Below are 14,945 nucleotides of genomic sequence, written 5' to 3' on the forward strand. Positions count from 1 at the left end.
GTAGGGGGAAATGATTTTGAATTTGACAACATTTTAATTTAATAAAAACTCTGGATTCTTGCATAAGGGTTCATGCCTTTGTTTGCCCCCAGATCTCTTCACTTCTCAACTCTATAAAATATGTTTTGTATCTGAAGGGGTAATTCTGGAATTTGTAAAGGAAACTCAAATTAGCAATTGTAAAACACCTGAAGGACTTCCCCATTTTATATCCACTGTGTTGGAGGCTGGGTGATCAACAATGCAAACTGTCCACGTCTGGCAGCTTTAGGACTGCCACATAACTTTGTTTTAATATTGGCTGGTAGGAAACTTGGGATAAATTTTCTTCCATCTAATAGTTTCACGATTGAATCTCTGCTGGGATCACTTCAGTATGCTAAATACCTTTTGTTCTCTGTTATATGAAGAAATGGCTAAGCCGCAGATAGCCTTTTATGTTCCTCTGGAGGGCTTTCACTAGACCTTCCATAATACTTGATGAATAACTCATGAGACCCTTCCGAGGCTGTTTACATCAATCTAGATTGGTTTGCATGAAGAATGAATTGATCACCCCTTCCAATTTAACTGCTGCTGTGTGAAAGAAAACTGAACTGGGAGTGCTTAGCTGACCAGGCAAGCTGAGAAGAACTCCTGACTTACAACCTGTTTATACAATGAACTATTACACCCATTACACTTATATGCAGTGAAATAATCCACACTGTGCATTACATCTACATTAGCCAATGTTATTCACTTGTATTACTCTTTTCATGTTTATTTCAGTAATAGGATGCTATTGGACTCAGACACTGAATTGCATTACCATTATAAAAAGCTGAATGTTATGCACTTTCGACAAAATGTGTACCTTGTTTGCAGTTGCATAGCTTCATCTGTATGTATAAAATGAATCTTCTTCTTTACCGATCTGTATAATCCATTCCAGTTTCGACTCACTGGACAGCATGAAATGGTTGAGGAGGTTTACTTGATTTCTTTGCTCCTGAGGTTTTAAGTTTTTGGCATATTCTGTTGTCTGGAAAAGTATTTTGGGTGATGAGCAGCTGTGATATGAGTTTAGAAGTAGTCGCCTTGCACGGCAGCTCATGATTTGACTGCTTTCAAAACATTTTGTAAGGAATCATTGCATTTCCCATGTAAAACTCTGAGCAACTTCAGAATTTCCAGATATGTGCAATTGCGATGAGGGACCCCAAAAATTCTCCACCGGTTATGATAGTGAATCCATATGAAATACTGTGCAAGATCATTTCACTGAATGGGGAACAACTGTGAGGGACTTTGGTAAGTATAGAATTTTGAATGCTTCAGGTTCTTAAATACTTTTCAAGCTTTTAAAAGCTTTAGTAGTTTTTGAATAATTCCGAATGATTTTGAATGTATGAACCATTATAGTGCTTTATTGCATCATCAGTTCTGTTAAGCCAGGGAAAATGGATTAGCTTGGCTGTTGAAGCTTTCTTTCATGGTTGCCCCTTATTTGTACGGACAGGGAGAGGGGGAGGGAGACTATCGTGCAGGACTTCACCTAAAGATCTACCTGGCTCTACACAAATTATGATTGGCTTAAACACTTCAGGTTGGTTCCAACTTTATTCAGAAGTCAGCAGCAAGCTGCTCACAGGTGAACACAAATTTTGCTTTCGTGTTTGACATGTGACGCAAGCTGAAATGCTTTATTACATTAAAAGCACAATATAGATGGTAATTGATTCTCTATGTTAATCAAGATGGTTTGACATTCTCAGTAGATAGTTTTACAGTGGTAGAATTGAAGATTGTCATACAGTTGCTTGTTGTAGTTGCATGCAATTTATGGGTAGAAGACATCTTTTAATTACATACATAGACAAAAGGTCCCTTTGTCTCATTATTGCAGGCAGCACTGCAGTAATTAATGGGTCCTTAACTATTGTTGACAGGCCTTTACTATTAAGAAGGAAGTTAACCATTTGCCAAAGCAAGTGATTTTACTGTACAAGAGTTTGCATTATAAATAAAACCATACTCTACATGAGTAAATCAGGGTTCATCATCACATCATACAGTTCCTTAAAGTATCAACTTCAGATTTTTTTTATAACAGTTTTATGTGGTTAATTGATTTAAAACAATAAGGGAGTGTTATTAGGATTGTTAGTGTATAGTTACATTCACAACAAATCCAGTGTGAGCCATATCAAGTGTCTGTAAACTCTAACAAAGAGGTTAGTCAGCACACAACAATTAGGGATTATCCTTTCAAACGGCAGCTCAACTGAGAAAAGCAAGTGTGGTCAGCTAGTGGCAATGGGCACCAAAGCATAAAGTGCTTAATGCTGATTGTAACACTGGCAATGCTGAAACAATCCTTTGAAAAGTATAATCGCTGTGGAGCCCTATAACACATTTTGGGTCCATTTAATTAGCTGAGGAAAATCCAGCAATGGTTACTTACTGTCATGAACTTGGAGAAATTGCCATTTTTTTTAGGGCTTGCATTTATTTTTGTTTAACTGGTAATAATGGGGGGGGGGCAGTGGGTGGAATGATCCAAGAAAACCCCCTTTTTAAAAAAAAATATGACTTTTTACAGGCTGATAAAACTCTATTTTAGAATGTCAAACATTCATTTTGCTTTAAAAGTGCAGCCCATGAAATATGACTATAGTGCATAGACTACTGAATAATTGCAAATCTTTGTGAACCTGGAACATAATGTTAATCCATCACACATCTAAATTAATCCATCACACATCTAAGTAACCTGGGACAATAAAACCTGGATTAGTAAAATGTAGGCAGCAGTGGATGAGTGTGTATTCATGAGCATTTCATTCTCAATTTAGCTGCAATATTGCACAAATTAAGACTTCAATCTGCTTAATTTTTCTAAACTGAAACTACCTGATATTGCCAAACAAAATGATAGTAAACGAGAAAACACCCACTAACTGAATCAAAAATAAACCCTGGGAAACTGAGGGATGACATTTAGCCAAACTTTAGCTTGGGAAATTTTTTATTTGTGAGGCTCGGCATGCTGGATGTTGTAGTCAGATACCAGTCTCTCGTTAGATCCACTGTGAGCTCTTCACTTTTTGCAGCATTTATTATGCTTTTGATTTTACTTTAGTTAAATAAATACATTGCAGGCCACATCTTCCATTTAAATAGCACAACTCTTTAAAGAAAATCCTTACTTTGTATATAAGGGTTTTCATACCAATGCAACTCCCAGATTTTTTTTTGATTTGTAAATGTAATACAGGCAAATACTGAAGCAAAATGCCACAGGCAGCCATGAGAATTCTTGCTTCTCTTTGCTAGTGTTGGCTGGTGTGTAAACATTGTCGAAGTCACTGGAAAGCTGCTTTGTGCTTTGTTTTACTGCTGTCGAATCCTTCACTTGCACTTGAACACGTAAATGGGGCCGTAGTTTAACATCTCATCTGAAAGACTGCATCACTCTTTCAGTGTTACTGAAGGAATGAATCCATAATCCTTCTAAGCTGCAGTCACTGAACCAAGACTGGCTCGAGAGGATGCATGACGTACTCCTTGTATTTCTTGAATTTGAATGTTCTTGTGACACTTTAAATTTAGCATTGAATTTTCAATCTTCTTTGAAGCCTGAGTAGGTTCAGATTGAAAATTCTGTATCATTTTTGCATTGCTCTGCCTTTCTAATCTTCATTTATTTTTGTAGAAAGTGCATTCTGTTCAGCAAAATTTGTTGCACTGTGTCCTTGAATCATAGCATTTGCAACTTTACTTTTAAGCTGTGCACAGAATGAATTTAACCGTATCCTGATAAGCTTGCATCATAACTGCCAATTGGCTCCAAAATCTGAACAAGGGACCAGAAAGGCCACATTGATAAAGTGGCAGGTGATGTTAAGGTGTGGTGTTAATTAATATACCGAGCCCTACATTTAATTAGTGTGAAATCTGAAGAAAGAACACATTAAACTATTACTAAATGAAAGATAACAATAAGGTTAGCGATGAATTTTCAAAGCCCAAATGCTGAGGTGTTTGGAAAGGCCATTTTGAAATGGTTGTTCAGATTCTTGAATAAGACAGCTTTGTAATAAAATGTAATAAGCTAATGAAAGGAGAGCATGCAACCATTATGTCTATCAACATCAATGACCATTTAGTCTTCAATAAAACTTGGTACATTTGTCTTTGAGTACAATTCAACACAATGAATGAACAGTATTGAATGGTTCCTGATGAGAGCTGTGGCTTTGGTATGAAATGAAGTGAGAAGTAGTCAGTTCACAGGGTAGTAAAGCACAAAGCTAGCCAGATGTCAGGTGCTGAATCTTCCTAATGATGATGCTGACAGACTCCTTTGATGGGACTCCAAGTGTTTTCACATCTGTTTGTAGTGAACTCATGGAAGTGCCCATGGTAAATTCTGCAAGACTCAACAATGTGCAGTAGGTGCATTAATTAGATCAGCCCTTGGCAATACATTTTTCAAAGGTTAACAGTTAACTGTGAATATTTTTACCGCAAGTGATAACCTTGACAAATCCTTAAAGCTTTGCTAATTAATATATTTACTGTTATGAAGCATAACAAATCTTCGTATTTGAAAATTTACTTTCATGTTTGTACTCTACATAAATCCTGATTATAATTGTAGGAAGAAGCAGCTTCATTTCCCTCCATGAATGACTGGATCATTTTCAAGATTTATTATCCAACATCAAACTGTTTGCTCTTTGAACCAGGACCTAATAATCCTTGTTAAATGGTATAGATAGTCAGTATTTACAACACTAGGTGATGGTCTAGACCATAAGTTGCTATTAAATGCAAAAAAAAGTAATCTTAACGTAGTAGTATTGAAATAATTTACAGCTGAAAGAGCGATGAGTCACATATAGTGCATTTAGCTCTATTGACTGGGGATGAATTTCTATGCAGATTTTCACCTTTTTGGTGACCTGAACTTGAATGGATCTTGTGTTAATTAATTCAAACTGTCTGCAAAGAATCCATTCCCTTGCTTTATTTCTCTTCACAACTTAATATCATCCAAATTTAAAATGATAGTTTATCAGTAATTTGGGAATTTTGCTTGTTAATTGATTGCACGATGTGGGAATTGCAAAAATATGGCCCAGGTTCATGGAAATTGAGGAAAAGGAGTTTCCGATTGCATCTAATCACCTGGTTCTTGGCATTGACATTGAGAGGGTGTTCAGGGTCTCAACACTAAAGATCATGTTCCTCAAAATTACCAGTTGCCACAGTGACAAAGGGTTCAGTTTAAATTGTCTAGTGACATGGAATTATTGTGCAGATACAACTACAACAGTTTCCTGTTGAAGAGGCATTTGGCATTTTTTATTCAGTAAAGTCTCATTTTTGCAAGATGTTTGCAGTTCAAATCCTTAAGTCCTCTAACAACTCATAGGGGCAAGAATTTGGTTTCCTTCAGAATTCATTTTATCAGCTTGTCTTATACTAGAACAGTCAAATGGAGTCACTTGTTCATTGATCTATCATTCATTTTGTGTGTCCAATATTGAGAGAATGAAATTTCAACTTTTGCTCAGTGGTAGCACTGTTGCCTTTGGCTTGGTTCAGATCTTTTATGGCCTCTTGATAGGACAGATGCTGCTAGTGTTTAATGTTTTATCTGAAAGGTGACAATATTGATGTTACTTTACTCAGTTAGCTTAGCAATGAAGCACGAGAGCAGATCATTCATTTGAACTTCCCATCTGCAGCTTGAACTTGTGGGCTTTTGATGTGTGAGGTGAGGGTATTATCACAAGGTGATGTCTAATTCAACACAATATCATCTGAACTGAATCAGCTTGACATCACTTCCTTACTATTGTTTAATCTGCAATCTTGCCTTTCTTCCCTGAAATACCAGTTGTATTTATTTATCTATGCTCTAATTGCCCCTTGTTTGCTCAGTCTGAATGGAACTTAAACCCAAATTGAAATTATTTTAGTCTTTTGTTTAGGAGGGGGGGGGGGGGGGTTGGTGCCTATACCAGTTTCTCCTCATCCAGTCCCTTGGGATTGAGGGTAATGAGGTGGCTGATGAGGCCAATGAGGGGTCCACAGACTCTTCTATAGATGGGACAGGAGGTAACCAACAGGACGAGGGAGGATAGCTTGGTCTGATCCTTCTGCTATGTGTGCTTCTGATGCATGGCCTCAAGGTTTTCAATGTCATCCGGACTGCTCCGTCACCACTTGGAGTGAGCATGCTCCAGAAGTTCCCAGGAGTCAGTGGGGATGGTGGACTTCCATAAGGAAGCTTTGAGCACCTCTTCTAATCTTTTTCTCCGTACATCTGGTAAGCTACAACAACAGATCTCAGAATAGAACGTTTGCTTTGGGTGTCTTGTGTTGGGCATGCAAGTGACTTGGCCTGCCCAGTGGAGTCGACTGAATGTAATTAGAGTTTCAGTGCTGGGGATGTTGGCCTGAACAGATACTGATGTTTTTTTTTATTCCAAAATAAACTTTATTCATAATAAAAGACAAACTATATACAATTATAAAACAGTGCAAGCCTTTACATTCTTGTTCAGATCATTCATTAGTGTTACCTTTTTATATAAAAAAAACAGCACCGATGCCACTCGTGTGTCTCCCTGGGGGGCTACCCAGTCCCGTATTTACAATATTTAGGGGCTTTCTCACCTGACCCTGCCCCTCCCTCTCTAGTGGCAGAAGAACCCTAAACTGTAGTTCTTCCCCACCAACGGATACTGATGTTGGGTCATTTATCCTTGCAGTGAATTTGTAGAATTTTGAGGAGACTTTTTTTTCTCCCCAGTGGTTTAAGATACCTCCTTAAGGTAGTCCAGGTCTCGGAAGCATGGAGGAGGGCAGGACGTTAAACTTCTGTGCCATTGCCATCTCTCAACCAACATCACTGCAACAGATTAGCTGGTTGTTTATCTTTTTTCATTGTGGCATTTTGTGTATGCAAATTAACTGCTACATTCCTTATGTTATTACAGTGAGTACACTTCATTATAACAGTGGCTGTGAAGTATCTAGGGATTCCTGCAGCTGGTAAAGGCACTTGATATCCAAAGGGTGAAAATTGAGAAAGAAGGAACTTAAATGTATGTTTTACTTTATCTCATCCACAGAATATTGCAAAATGCATCACTGGTCATGATTGGCTTCCAAACTGTAATTGTTACATTGGTAAATATGGTGGTCACTTTGTCAGTAACAAAATTCCAATAACAACAGAGTTAAATCTGTTCTAATGTATTTGACTTGAAGGAAGTATATTGACCAGGACACCTCTTCGTTCGGCTTGTGGGATTTTCCGTGCATGTTGAGATGGGGCTTCATTTGTGTTTCAGCACAACACAACACTCCTTCAGCACTATGCTGTCAGCCACATTTATGTAAAATATTAAAAGGCAGAGGAAAGTGCTTAAGCCGGTAGCTTTTCTCACTAAGCACAAATGCAATGAATGAATGAATGACCTGCTTCTGTATTGTAGTAATCCATGATTATGTGCTGGAGTGGATTTTGTGTCTGCAGTGGTCTGGCTGAATTTTAGTGTTTTTGTATGTCAGAGTGAAGAGTTTCCCCAGGAAAAAGCAGTTTCATTATTAATGGGTGTGCTGAAATGTATCATCATTACAAAGCAATTTTTCAGCAGTCAAGTTAACCTTTTGTCTCTGCCTTTCCCAGTGTTCCTTTTCACTTCTATTGCAACACTAATTAATGATATAATTGCCTCTCGTACCTTATTGTTTTCTTCCCTGTTCTTCTGAATCTCAACTTAAGATATGCTTAGTGTTATAAATGTAATGCATCTCCCCTCTTCTCTTCAAAGGCAAATCCATGTTAGCAACCAGTAAGGAAGCTATCGGAAACCTTTCTCAATCTTCTGCCTTCACTGTTTTATTACAAAGACAAATTATCCATAAGAACCTACATGTTCTGTTTTATATAAATGTTTCATTCGTTCCTCGCATCAATGACCAATGATATTCTGATGTTTAAAAAAAAGAAAATGTTATCCTTTTGTGTTTGATGGGTTTGTGATGTAGCAAACCCTAACATTTTAAACTATTTGTTACAAAGCATATATCCTGCATCACTCTTACTACCTGCTGGATATCTTTTTGTGCAATGTTAAAACCACCAATGGTGGAAGATAATCCCAGTCTCTGTAGTCCTGAAGTAAAATTCTGCTGCTATAATTTGCCAGTTGTGCCAAATGTAATTCCTTGATAATGGATGCCTATTTTTATTACTCTATTGGATCTGCAAGACAATTTAGTTGTTTGTCCTTCACCAGCAATGCTCTATCCTTGACTCCAGCTCACTTTTCTTCTGTAAACAGCAATGTGTTGGTGGTGTTAAACAGCCATCAGTTGCAGATGCCACTTGAACATTGAGAGCAATTATTCATCTTGTTGGCGTTCTTATTGGCAGGTCAAAATCTCACTGGCACATCAGTAGCAGCACCTGCCCACTACCTTGACCAAGAAGTTATGTGCAATCCATTAAAAAGTAGAAACTTCAATCTTTAAAATGAATCCTTTCAAGGTGCATATTAAGGTATCTTTATTAGTCACATGTACATCGAAACACACAGTGAAATGCATCTTTTGCGTTTGAGTGTTCTGGGGGCAGCCCACAAGTGTCGCCACGTTTCCGGCGCCAACATAGCATGCCCACAACTTCCTAACCTATACGTCTTTGAAATGTGGGAAGAAACCGGAGCACCCAGAGGAAACCCACGCTGTCACAGGGAGAAGGTACAAACTCCTTACAGACAGTGGCCGGAATCGAACCCGGATCTCTGGTGCTGTAATAGCGTTAGTGTGGGAGAGATTAAAATAGGAGAGACGTGGCCATTGCAGCTGTCTTGCTTTTACTTTTGCTGCTGCAAAATGATAAATTGACTATTGTGGCTCAGCAGTGAACCATTCAGCCACTGGCTGCGTTGTCTATCGAACAGAGTTACCCTCTTTTTGTCCCACTTTTCCACTGTTTCCCTATCTCTCTATTTCTCCTGGTTATTAACTTAATTTTTTAAAAACAATCACGAACTCTACAGTTGTTCTGGCAGAACATTCTGTTTTCAAGCAGCTCGATGGATATAAACAAAACATCCCTGACCACCACCTTCAGTGTTTTGGTAAAGTTTTGTATCTTTTTAGGAGGGAAAAAAAAGATTGACATGTTAACCAGCAACATATTTTATGGTTAAATTTGATGAACAATTCAAATAACAGTTGAAAATAAAGTTTGTGGTTCTATTTCTGGTTTCCCAGTGGTTCTTCTGGTGAAGACCGTGATTAACAGAGTTATACAGGGAAGAATGGGCTAGATTCCTGACTTAAGCTGAGTTAACAGACCTCAACAAAGATCATGCTAGGTCAATGACAACAAAAGCTTGCATTTAAATGGCACCTCAAGCATAGTGAAATATCCCAAGGCACTTAACACAAGTACTTTCAGACAATTGTTCTACAAAAAAAATGACACTCTACCACAGAAAAAGATTATCAGGAAAAATGATGAATGGCTTTGTTTGAGTGGGAGATTGTAAGAATACAAAAAAGACTGCAGATGCTGGAATTTGGAATTTGGAATGAATAAAAGAACACTGGAAGAACTCAGCAGGTCAAGCAGCATCTGTGGAGGCAAAAGATGTAAGCTGATGTTGCAGGTTGAGACCATGCATCAGGACTCCTGACATGTCTTGATCTGAAACATCGACTTATAGCTTCTGCCTCCACAAATGCTGATTTTAAACTGTTGAGTTCTTCCAGCATTTTGTTTTTTTGTGAAAGGTTGCGGCATGGTAGTGTAGTGGTTAGCGTAACGCTATTACAGCGCCAGCGACCCGGGTTCAATTCCCGCCGCTGTCTGTAAGGAGTTTGTACGTTCTCCCCATGCGTCTGCGTGGATTTCCTGCCACCTTCCAAAGACTGTCCAGGTTAGGAGATGTGGGCATGCTATGTTGGCGCTGGAAGAATAACGACACTTGCGGGCTGCCCCCAGCACATTCTCAGTAACACAAAAAGACGCATTTCACTGTGTGTTTCGATATACATATGACTAATAAATAAATATCTTAGGGGAAGCATGAAGGGTGAAGAGAAAGCTAGGGAGACAGTGAGTTAGGGGAAGGAATTCTGGAGTGACCAGAAAACTTGGACACAATTATTATGATTGTGAAAACATAAACTGCCAGAATCTGAGGAGCGAATCTACTAGGCTTGTCAGTGTGGAAGAGGTTGCAGAGATGTGTTGGGGAAAGTGAGTCTCTGAAAACAATGTTGAGCACTTAAAGGTTAAGAAATTGTTGGACAATAGCCAAAGTACATCAGAAGGCCAAGAAGATGGTGCGAATTGAATTATGGGCAGCATTGGAGGAGCTCAAGTCTATGTGGGGTAGACGATGGAAGAATGGCCAGCACGTTGCAGTAATTAGTCTAGAAACAACAAAGGCATGGATCACAATTTCAGCAGTGGATGAGCTGAGGGAGGGCAGAACCAAAAAATGTTACAGATGTAGAGGTGGGCAGGTTTATCGACAGAGCTGATATTGGATCAGAATCAGATTTATTATCACTGACAAATGACATTTGTTGTTTTGCCGTACAGTGCAAAGACACAAAGATGTATAAATTACAAAAATAAATAAATAGTGCAAACAAAAAAGGAATAGTGAGGTAGTGTTCATGGACCATTCAGAAATCTGATGGTAGAGGGGAAGAAGCTATTCCTGAATTGTTGAGTGTGGGTCTTCAGGCTCTTGTACCTCCTCCCTGATGGTAGTAACGAGAAGAGGGCATGTCCCAGATCATGAGGGTCCTTACTGATGGATGCCGCCTTCTTGAGGCGCCGCCTCTTGAAGATGTCCTCGATGGTGGGGAGGATTGTGCCCGTGATGTAGCTGGCTGAGTCTACAATCCTCTGCAGTCTCTTGAGATCCTGTGCATTGGAGGGTCCATACCAGGCTGTGATACACTTAACTCTGTGTCGGTCATAACACCAAGGCTCAGAACTGGCCAGGTGATGGAGTGCAGAACCTGAAATGCTCCAGGCAGACCTGGTGATGCATATTTAATCCAATTTTCTGCCAAATGTTTTCAAACCAACATCTCTTCAGATAAAGTATGTAGAGATGATGAGTATACTAAGGTTCTGCTTGGGTATATAATTAAAATCTGGTCTGACCACAACTAATCTATGACCAACATGTCCATTAGCATTCATGTTTTTTTTCTTTGTGGGACCCAGCTACCGCCATGAATATAAAAGCCTCGGACATATTGTTTCCATATTTTGTATTTCCTTACAAAGTAGAAGACAGCCATTTTGGCTCATCCAATCTATTCCAGCTCAAAAATTAATCTCATTTCCCCACCAATTTTTCCTGTAATCTACTCTCCCCACACTCCCGTCAACTCCTCGCAGATTTTACCACTCACCTACATACACGGAGCAACTTACAGTGGCCAACTAACCTATCAACTCACTTGTCTTTGGAATGTGGGAGGAAATTGGAGCACCAGGTGGAAACCTACGTGATCTGAGGGAGAACGTGGAAACTCTACACAGAGGACGCCGATGGCCAGGATTGGAGCTGGAGTTATGAGGCAGTCGTTCTACTAGCTCTACACTGTGCACTGAACTGTCAATCTGTTTGATGAAATACTGAATGGTGAACAAGGACAGAGGCATATGAAGCAAATCATCTGGATCTGGAACTGAGCTGGCTTGGTACAGCACTGTCCACCATGAACCCAACTGTTTTATTGGAGTAGACACTTGGCTTGTAGGTCCTGTTGGGTTCAGGTCAGGTGGCCATATAGAGCAACTTGGATAAGGGAGTGTAATTAAAGATATTGGACAAAATGCTATTTAGCAGAGCAGTATGCACAGAGAAATCATGATAGATGTAGTCCAGAGGCTAAAAAGTCCACTGGAGATAGTTTGTATTAAGGAGGAGAATATCTGTTAATGTTGCCCCTCCTAATGGCTTTCTGCTGATCGTTTGTCCGTCTGAAGACTTCATTTGTGCTAATACTTTTATGTCCTTGGGGTGTCTCATCGAAGCCACTGAGCCAAGGAAATGAGTGAGAGTTTTTTATATATTGGACAAACCTGCGTAGGTAATGTTGGCAAGAACAAAAGATCTTTATTAGGTTACTAATCTATTTCTATGTGACGTCAAACACCGATCTACGTACTGCACTTGTTTAAGTGGAATGTAGTTTTTCTACATTAAACATTTGTCTCTTTCTTTTATCAGCCTCTCTGGTACTTATTTAAATGTTTTTTTTAATGTACAGAATGGTCTATAAAGGATTGCAAAATGAATTTGTTGCTCACCTCAGGCTATGGAGGGACAAAGGACAATACTAGATAGAATTTAGAGTGGTTGAATGGGTAGTAGAGTTTTTCTTTCCTATTATTTGCTTTCTGTGCACTAATTTTTAATGGTGGAGGATGGAGAGAGTCGCATACAGGAACCACCAAGAAGAGAATGGGTATTAAGTTGAGAGAAATAAAAATTGAAATATTGCAAGTACTTTTCTAGATAGATCAGCTGAAATAAATAAGCCTTCACAACTCTTAGCCAGCTAGCAGCACAACCACTTGTATCATTCAATTTCTGCCCTACCACAAACATTCCTTTGTTCTCTCCACCTTTTCCTTTCTCTGCAACTTTTAAACGTGTTTGATTTTTAACTTTTCCTAGCTCTGGTCAAAGATCATTGACCTGAAACATTAACTCAGTTTTTCTTTTCCCAGAAGCTGCCTGATCTGAGTATTTACAGCACTTCTGTTCTTTTAGATTTCCAGCAACTGCAGTTTTTTGTTCTTCAATTAATTTAAGGGGTATCCTTAGCCAAAGAAAGTATCTGTCTGTACTTTACCTGTCAACTAACCGGGAACCAATATGTCAAGTCTGAGCTTGCATCCATTTCTCTTTTTAAGTGACTTAGGTGGTGAAAATGGTGTCTCAAGACTTTTACATTTTGCAATCCGACATTTCCACTCCAGTTCATACCCTTTCTGGATTGGAAATGTATTACTCCTTCATTGATGCTGGGTCTTAATTCTGGTACTCCCTACCCAATAGCACCAGAATGCCCTACCCCAGGTTACCTTCACCAGAAGGACTGCAGTGATTTAAGCCACCTTGAGGGTCAATAGAGACTGGCAATAAATGCTTGCCTTGCCACTTGACAACCACATTCCAAAGACTGAATAAAGAGAGGTCTATGATGACATGACATCACAATGCATCTAAGCAATGGATGCATTGAATGCTGCTACTCCAGTAATGTGACCACAATGCCATAAAACTCCTCGATCCGTGCTTCCATGTGGCATTTTGGTTTGTTTTACTGTGTTAAGTGCTCTGTAAGCATGAACTGCTGTTACTTTATATCAACTGACTAAAATAATTGCTGAGTAATTCCATTTCCTGGTGCAGCTGGCTGGCATGTGAAACTGCAGATTTATCTTTGCTGTGGAAAATTTTACAAGGTTTTATCTATTATAACATTTTTATTATTTTCATAAAAGCTAATGTTAAAGCTAGCAGTTATCCAGTCAAGCAGAGGAAATGGAATTTACCTATAAACTATTGCTCTAAGAAAACTGTTATCACTATTAGTAATTAAAGTTCTGACTCTCTAGGTTTAACAATGGGGAGTAGTAAGAGCAAGCTGAAAGACCCGTCTCAGAAACCAAAGGCTGGGGACAACAGCATTTCATCCAGTACACAGAATCTACGCTATGGTCTTGAGGCACCACAGGAGTCCCACACAACCCCTGCTAAAACGTCGGGTCTGGATGAGAACAGCTCCACTATTGCACCATTTGGAGGGACCACGGAACTAACACTATTCGGAGGAGTTATTTCATCTAATGCATCTTCACCGTCACAACGAACGGGCCAACTGGCAGGTTAGTGTGGGAATCGGAGTTGAGCCAGTGGTCATGGAAGAGAGAGAACTTTTGACTAATTAATCAGAAATTAATTTGAAAACATTACCTGGAATGGCATTTTTAAAATCGGGAGCTTACTTAATCTTGGTGCTAATTCTCTAATAATGTATTGGTATTGGTTTATTATTGTCACTTGTACCGAGGTACAGTGGAAAAACTTGTCTGGCATACCGTTTGTACAGATCAATCCATTACACAGTGCATTGAGGTAGTACAAGGTAAAACAATAACAGAATGCAGAATAAAATATTACAGTCACAGAGAAAGTGCAGTGCAGGTAGCCAGTAAGGTGCAAGGTCAGAACAAGGTAGATTGTGAGGTCAGGAGTCCATCTCATCATATACGGGATACAGTCTTATCACAGTGGGATAGAAGCTGTCCTTGAGCCTGATGGTATGTACCCTCAGACTCCTGTATCTTCTGCCTGATGGGAGAGGGGAGAAGAGAGAATGTCCCGGGTGGGTGGGGCCTTTGATTATGCTGGCTGCTTCACCAAGGCAGTGAGAGGTATAGACGGAGTCTACGGAGGGGAGGTTGGTTTCCACTTTTGTGCTGAGCGGTGTCCACAACTCTGCAGTTTTTTGTGGTCCTGGGCAGAGTAGTTGCCATACCAAGCCATGATGCATTCAGATAGGATGCTTGCTATGCTAAGTTGAGCAATATCCATAATGTGATGTTGGCTGATTGTAGCACAGATAACCAACCTTGGCAAGGGTGTTGTGTGGATTCACCAGCAAGCTACTGGGACTAAAGTGGTTAAATTCTGAGGACAAGTTCGGTAAACCAGGCTTGTATTTCCTTGAATGTAGAAGACTAAGGGGTGTTCTAATTATAGTTTTAAGATGCTGAAAGGTTTTGATAAGGCAGATCGAGTGAAGCTGTTCCCTCTGATGGTGTAATCTTTAAATTGGATCTGGGTCTATTTGGAGTGGTACCAGAATTTCTTCAAAAATGTAGT

The 14,945-nt window shown here is 39.4% G+C and overlaps 1 protein-coding gene across 4 annotated transcripts in view; it reads left to right on the plus strand.

Annotated features, from left to right (window-relative positions):
- LOC127578691 (proto-oncogene tyrosine-protein kinase Src-like) overlaps positions 1 to 14,945 on the plus strand; it is a 153,088-nt gene that overhangs the window by 60,517 nt on the left and 77,626 nt on the right. For all 4 annotated transcript variants that reach the window (XM_052030973.1, XM_052030974.1, XM_052030972.1 and 1 more), the window contains one exon: positions 13,676 to 13,945. In XM_052030973.1, coding sequence (XP_051886933.1) covers positions 13,684 to 13,945 — 262 coding nt within the window. In that variant the 5' untranslated portion in view covers positions 13,676 to 13,683. The remainder of the gene's footprint in view (positions 1 to 13,675; positions 13,946 to 14,945) is intronic.

The sequence above is a fragment of the Pristis pectinata genome, chromosome 16, assembly GCF_009764475.1.
Source record: "Pristis pectinata isolate sPriPec2 chromosome 16, sPriPec2.1.pri, whole genome shotgun sequence".
NCBI classification, from domain to species: Eukaryota; Metazoa; Chordata; class Chondrichthyes; order Rhinopristiformes; family Pristidae; genus Pristis; species Pristis pectinata.